At 43.4% G+C, this 7,268-nt stretch overlaps 1 protein-coding gene across 1 annotated transcript; it reads left to right on the forward strand.

Annotated features, from left to right (window-relative positions):
• The first annotated feature begins 4,843 nt into the window (after nt 1–4,843).
• LOC110942613 lies at nt 4,844–6,882 on the forward strand. Its single transcript, XM_022184389.1, has 3 exons — nt 4,844–5,900; nt 6,009–6,574; nt 6,685–6,882. The coding sequence occupies exons 1-3, from the start codon at nt 4,844–4,846 to the stop codon at nt 6,880–6,882; spliced, it is 1,821 nt and encodes a 606-aa protein (XP_022040081.1).
• The last annotated feature ends 386 nt before the right edge of the window (nt 6,883–7,268 follow it).

Consider the following 7,268-nt stretch of genomic DNA (forward strand, 5'->3'; position numbering starts at 1 on the left):
TGTAGTTCGAGTCTGTAGGCGACTTTTCCGATCCTTTCCAGAATCTTAAAAGGTCCAACATATCGAGGCGCTAGTTTCCCTTTCTTGCCGAATCTGACTACACCCTTCCAAGGAGATACCTTTAGGAGTACGTAGTCGCCAACGTCAAATTCATGGGGCTTGCGTCTTCTATCGGCGTAACTTTTCTGTCTACTTCGAGATTTCTCCAAGTTGTCTCGAATTTGGTGGATTTTGTCAGTCGTTTCTTGTAGAATCTCGGGACCGGTTAGTTGCGAATGACCGATCTCGTGCCACACAATAGGCGATCGACATCTCCTTCCATACAAAGCCTTGAAGGGTGCCATTTGGATGCTGGCATGATAGCTGTTATTATACGAAAATTCGACTAGCGGCAGGTGTTTGTTCCAACTACCACCAAAATCTATGACACACGCCCGGAGCATGTCTTCAAGAGTACGGATCGTTCTCTCAGTCTGTCCGTCGGTTTGTGGATGGAATGCAGTACTCAGATTAAGCGACGTACCAAGAGCCGCTTGAAAAGTTTCCCACAATCGAGAAGTAAACCGAGCATCACGGTCTGAGATGATGTCGCGAGGCGTACCATGATTACAAATGATCTCGTCGGTGTAGATCTGGGCTAGTCGTTCCACCTTGTAGTCTTCTCGTATTGGCAAAAAGTGGGCTGATTTTGTTAGACGATCAACTATAACCCAAATACTGTCGTGACCTGATGGCGTGGGCGGGAGTTTCATTATGAAATCCATAGCTATACTCTCCCACTTCCATATAGGTATCGGCGGTTGTTCGAGTAAGCCAGATGGTCTTTGATGTTCAGCCTTGACTCTTGCGCAAGTTAAGCAACTTCCAACGTAAAGAGCGATATCCCGTTTCATGCCCGGCCACCAGTACTTATAGCGCAGGTCCTGGTACATCTTATCTGCACCGGGATGAATAGAATATCGGGATTTGTGGGCTTCATTCATGATAATCTTTCGCAGATCAGTTCGCTTAGGAATCCAGATTCGATCCAGGTAGTAGAATATCCCATCTGCCTTGCTTACAAGCTGAGCTCCATCGTGGTAGATCCTTTCTTTCTTCAATGTACGCTCGTTAAAGCAAGCATGTTGAGCTTTGGGAATAAGGGCTTTGAGGTTATGCTGGGCTTGAACGTTTCGGATACTGAGCACATAAATCTTTCTGCTGAGCGCGTCGGCAACCGCATTCGCCTTGCCAGGGTGATAACGAATCTCACAGTCGTAATCGTTGAGGAGTTCTACCCATCGGCGTTGACGCATATTAAGTTCCCTCTGATTGAAGATATGTTGTAAACTCCTGTGATCAGTGTAGATCGTACACTTAGTGCCATACAGGTAGTGTCGTCAAATCTTCAATGCAAAGACAACCGCGCCTAGCTCGAGGTCATGGGTTGTATAGTTCTTCTCGTGGATCTTGAGCTGTCGAGATGCGTAAGCTATAACCTTGTCTCGCTGCATGAGAACACAACCAAGACCAAGGTTGGAAGCATCACAGTAGACAATGAAATCGTTGCTTCCGTCGGGCAGTGTAAGAATCGGTGCGTTGCACAGCATGTGCTTGAGGGTTTGAAAGGCAGACTCTTGTGCGGTTCCCCACACAAAAGGCTTGTCTTTATGAGTAAGAGCGGTAAGCGGCACAACGATTTTGGAGAATCCTTCAATAAATCGTCGATAATAGCCCGCTAGTCCAAGGAAAGAATGAACTTCAGACGAGTTCTTAGGCGTAATCCAACTTTTGACGGCTTCAATCTTCGTGGGATCGACGTGTATTCCCTGACTATTCACAATGTGACCCAAAAATTGAACCTCCTGATACGTGGTCGAAAACTTGTTATCGTTTGTGCTTAAGTTGATGTTTTTACATAGCTTTTAATCTTGAATAGCCTACTTTTAATGGGATTTGTGTTTTACAGGTCTAAAAGAGTTTAAGGAGCTAATCGGGAGCTAAACGGAGCACCGGGACGTGAATCGGATCAACCGGGGATGTGAAATGAACAAAACCGGGTTAATCACGAAGATTGGATGTGTTTTGGGAATGTTAATGGATTTAAAATGAATATATTGGAAGATGGCATGATAGAGGGCTGAATTACGAGTACGTGGGCGAAAACGGTGAGTAAAACGGAGCTATAACGAAGAAGTTATGAAGAAAACAGTTTCGGACGAAACAGGAAAAACTAGAGGGCGTCGGGGACGGGCTCTAGGCCGTCGCCGACGGGCCCTAGAAAGTTCCGTCGTGAAAAAATGCCCGTAAACAGCCAAACAAGCCGTCGGGTGATTTCAGCAAATGGGGAGGCCGTCGGCGACGGGTCCCAGGCCGTCGGCGACGGGTTGTGGTTTCCTGAAATGCGAAAAATTGGGTATCTTAGATATAGGAACGATTCTTATTGGTCTTGGGGCATTGAACTCGGGAGTTACACTCCTTGGAAGGTTTGAATCTTGTTCTTGGAGCCACAATTGATAACCCATCACGAACCATTCCATCATCTATCATCTCTACAACCCGAATTCATCATCATCACACAATCAATCATCAAACCCTAGTTCACCCATCCATCATCCTTCTCACCATCATCATTCCGTAAACCCTAATTCTCCATCATTCCTTCATCCTATAAGCTTCAACATGACTCCATCCGCATTCCAAACATCCGGTGATCAAGTTGCATCAACCATGAGCGGCTAATCATCTCGGTTTCACCCCGGCGTAGGTACTTGTTAATTCAAGTGTTTCGAATTGTTCTTGTTTCATCTTAGTGACAATTTGTGTTTGGTTTTTGAAACTTTTGACAATAGTATTACATTTGTTACGAATTCATGAATTGTCGAACGATGTTAAAAGTTATGACTTTGTGAAACGTGATATGTAATTGTACGTTGTCGTTGTTAGGATTTACTTGTGTTGATTACAAAGTGTGTTTTTGTCCGTTCTTCGGGACGTTGATAGTTAGTAGCACCTAAGTCACGGTACACTAAATCCGTTAATCGAATGCATTTGAGTTGAAACTAAAACTTGTAGAAATCCTAGGTTAACAATTACCGAAGCCGGGCGTGATTCCTTTTTATTATTATTGTTCTAGTAACCGTTTTTATTGCAATCGTTAAGTAGTATTTGTCAATCATTCTCATCAATCAATTTAGTTAAAAATCATATCTTTCAATTAAACGAAAACACAAAAAAAAAAAAAACTTTAGCAAGCTTCATAAATTGTGACAATTGTTTTAATTCATTCGAATCCACACACAAACCACATACTCTTCGTAGTTCGACCCCTTACTACCACTAACACATTGTTAAGGGTAATTTGGGCTTATAAATATTATCTTTGACCGGAGCGCGACACTCCGATCAAATTTTGGCGCCGTTGCCGGGGAGTGCGTGCGCTTTGTGTTTGGATATTGTTTGAATTTTTTGTGATTAACTGTTTAATTTGGTTAGCTTTCTTGTTTGCACTTGTCTTTTTCCTTGTTACGCGGGGTGTGTTACTTGTGCAGGTTACAGGTAGTGCATGCATACGCGCAATTCCGGGAGGACTTCACCTCTAGTCTACGAACCAGAAATCGAAAGAGTAGCAAGAAGGAACCGAACAAACCGGTTAGAAGCAACCCTCGCTTCTAATCAAACCCACCAAACACCACAACTCACACCAATCATTGAAACCGATTCAATGGCAAACCAAAACTCCAATCAAAACCAGAACCAATTCCAATACCGGAGCAACTTTAATCCCGCTCAAAACGCCCAACCTCTACCTCAAGATCAACCGGGTGGTAACGACAACTCTAGACCACCCACACCACCTTTCAGAAACCAACATCCCAACAACAACCAACGAACACCCCAACAACAAAACCGTAACAGACAAACTTCTTTACCCGTCAACCTTGATGATGGATATGTCAATTCAGATCGTATAGGTAATCGTGATCGCGGCAATCCCGCGGATGAAGACCCGTTTTTCAACATCGACGACTTGAGAGATGCAATCCCCGATGATGAACCTTATAGTGTTCCCGGTTATCAATCGCCGGAACATGTAAGTGTACATACCGAAAATTCTGACGACGGGGGTTATTACGATGATCGAGTGGATGATGATGAAGATTGGGGATACATAAACCGGGGTAATAACTACCGTGTGAGAGGGTACGAAGATGAAGAGTTTGGCTATCAAAATGCCAACTACGTTGGGGAGGACGATTATGGTTACGGGAATAGACGGAATGACGGTTACGAAAATAACCGCCAACCACGAAACAATCACCAACGGAACCGGAATGTTGGGTTTTACAACAACAACAATGCTAACCCTAACCGGATTCCTCGTTTCGTGGGAGGTGGTCATCAAGGGGGTAATCGAGGTGGAAATCGAAGAGATGATCGAAGAGATGAGAGAAGGGATGAGAGGCGAGATGAAAGAAGGAATGATCGACGAGATGATAGGAGGGATAACCGAAGAATGGATGATCAAGAAGTTAATGGTCCTTATCGTCGTCAACAACCTCCACGGGGAGTGAATGATCGTTTTAGGCCGGTGGTCACCGAAAATGATTCACCAATCGTTTGTGAGAGGAGGATGTTTGATTGTAAACCACATTACATCAACATACTTCCTCATTTTAATGGAAGGTCTAACGACGAACCGTACACACATTTGGCGGAGTTTTCTTCCATTTGCAACACTATTGGGGGGCATAACTTCGCACTAGAGGAGGTCAAACTTCGCTTGTTCCAATTTTCATTGAAAGACAAAGCGAAGCAATGGTTCCTTACACTTCCGGCCAATAGCATTCGCACATGGGGAGAAATGCAACAAGCTTTTCTGGATGAGTATTATTCAATGGCAAAGACCGACGATGCTCGTGATGAAATTAGGTCTTTTCGCCAATTGTCGGGCGAACCGTTGCATGAAGCCTTCACAAGATTTAGGGAATTGATGCGAAAGTGCCCACATCATCAAATAGAAAAGTGGGAATTGGTCAAATGCTTTGTACGGGGTTTGGACGACAACACATGGAACCGACTTGAATCAACGAGCAATGGGACCCTTCTAAGCAACCATGAAGATGATGATTGGGAGTTTTTGGAGCGGATGAGCAAACGGTCAAAGGAAAAGGAATCGGCCGACCGAGCCAAAAAGCACCCTACCTCAAGGTCATGGCCCGATCGTGATGCAAGTTCTAAGGATCGGATTGATACGTTGGAGCGGGAATTGGCCCGCATGAAGAAGAAGGAAGTGGGTGCGGTACAATATAGCGTATGTGAAGAATGTGGTGACATCGGTCACCGGACTGAGAATTGTCAAGCCACCGTGGAGGTGAATCAAGTGTATGGGGACCGAAGGCAATATGATATGAACTCTAACACTTACCACCCCGGGTTGAGGAACCATCCTAACTTTAGGTATGGTAATGCCTCTAACCAAATGAATCCGAATTTCCAATCTGGAAATCAAGGCGGGTATTCGCACCAAACTCGCCAAAGAGTTTACAACCAAGATGGTCACGGGTTGACGAATAATCAAGGAGGTGGTGGTGATTTGAATGCAAAGATGGATGCAATGCTTTCGATGATGCAAGAGTCCAAGAAAGAGAATGAAATTCGGGACAAATCGCATGAAGCATTAGCAAAACAAGTGGGCCAACTTGCGGAGGAAATGGCACAAATGAGGGGGAGCATGGGAAAGCTCCCAAGTGACACCACGGTGAACCCTAAACATCAAAGTTCAAGCACGGGCAATGTAAGGAATGTGCACATTAGCGCGGTAAGTCTTCTTTCAAATGATGAGGTTTGTAGTGGTGTTGAAAGCATTCCACCACAATGCGTTGATGGTGTAGTGGGAAATACAAGAGATGAGTTGGAAAGTAAAAATGAACAAGAAACGATTTCACAAATTAAAATTGAAAAAGTGAATAAAAATTCTTTTTGTGAAAATTGTTTAAATCAAATTAAACCGATTAATGCATCAAAAGTCGAGGAACGGTACCCACCGAAGGATGAGAGGTGGGAAAATTTTAAACAAGCAAAAATTAATTTACCGTTACTCGATGACATTAAAAAGGTTCCGGCTTATGTGGAATGCTTAAAGGAGTTAAGCATCGAAAAACGGCACAACAAATTACCCGAACCGGTTGATTTGATATCACATGTTAGTGCCGTTCTATCGAGTGCCATTCCTCAAAAAGCTCAAGATCCGGGAGATCCTCTTTTTCCAATTCAAATTGGAACCTTCAAAATTGAGAGGGCGCTCCTCGATCTTGGAGCTTGTGTGAGCATTTTACCCGGGAGTTTGTATGACCAATACGATTTTGGTCCATTAAAAAATTTTGATACTCCCGTGGTATTGGCCGATCATACTCCCACGCATCCAAGGGGGATGGTGAAGGATGTGATTGTTAAGGTGGATGATTGCTACTACCCAGTTGACTTTTTGGTAGTAGACTATGTTGGATGTGTTGAGGATACCCAACCGGTAGTTATCTTGGGTAGACCGTTCTTGGCAACTGCTAATGCCATAATAAATTGTGCAACGGGAACGGTAAGCATGAAGTTTGGGGACCGGGAATTAAATTTAAATGTTTTTCCAAATTTCACTAACCCGCTTGGTGAGGATAAGTGTCCTAAAAAGGACATGAATCCAAAAAAAAGGTGTGTGCTATGGTTGGTAGGTTTGAAGAAACAAGGAAGAAAACAATCAAGAAAAAGAAGGCGAAAAAGTCACCTCTAGAAAAGAAGAAGGAAGATGAGGTGAGGAAATTTGGACCGTTTGGCAACAAATGGTATGAATCACCGGTGGGTGATTTCGAGGAGTTTGTAGGCAGCAAGCATGCCATTCGACCACCATGAGGTGGTAAGTCAATTGTTGTTGTATATTTTATTTCGCATTTCGTTTTAGTTGTTATCCTTAGTTTAGTTAGTATTGTTGTTGTTGTATAATTTTGTTTTTTCGTTTTAGTAGTTAAATGAACGTTGTGGGTGTGTTCCCTATATAACCCTCACGAGACCTACTCGTCCTCCCAAGCTATTGGGAGGTTTAAAAGGGCTTGTTGCATACGCTAAATGCAACCGTGATTCCTACGAAAGTGAGTTAGGGCTGTTATTGTTGTACATTTTTTTCCACAAAAATCAAGGTAATTTAACGCATGATTTGGTAACACTTTCATAAAAATGGTAGAACTAAGTAGCTAACAAATTTCAGTGGTTGTGAGAAGCATGCTTCTACACAAGGGTTA

This window comes from Helianthus annuus, chromosome 5 (assembly GCF_002127325.2).
Source record: "Helianthus annuus cultivar XRQ/B chromosome 5, HanXRQr2.0-SUNRISE, whole genome shotgun sequence".
Classification (NCBI taxonomy): Eukaryota; Viridiplantae; Streptophyta; class Magnoliopsida; order Asterales; family Asteraceae; genus Helianthus; species Helianthus annuus.

Coding starts and splice junctions, on each gene's coding strand:
- LOC110942613 (XM_022184389.1), top strand. CDS start 4,844: ATGCAACAAGCTTTTCTGGATGAGTATTATTCAATGGCAAAGACCGAC. Junction 5,901..6,008: donor TACAAGAGATGAGTTGGAAA/GTAAAAATGAAC, acceptor ATGCATCAAAAG/TCGAGGAACGGTACCCACCG. Junction 6,575..6,684: donor TAAATTGTGCAACGGGAACG/GTAAGCATGAAG, acceptor TCCAAAAAAAAG/GTGTGTGCTATGGTTGGTAG.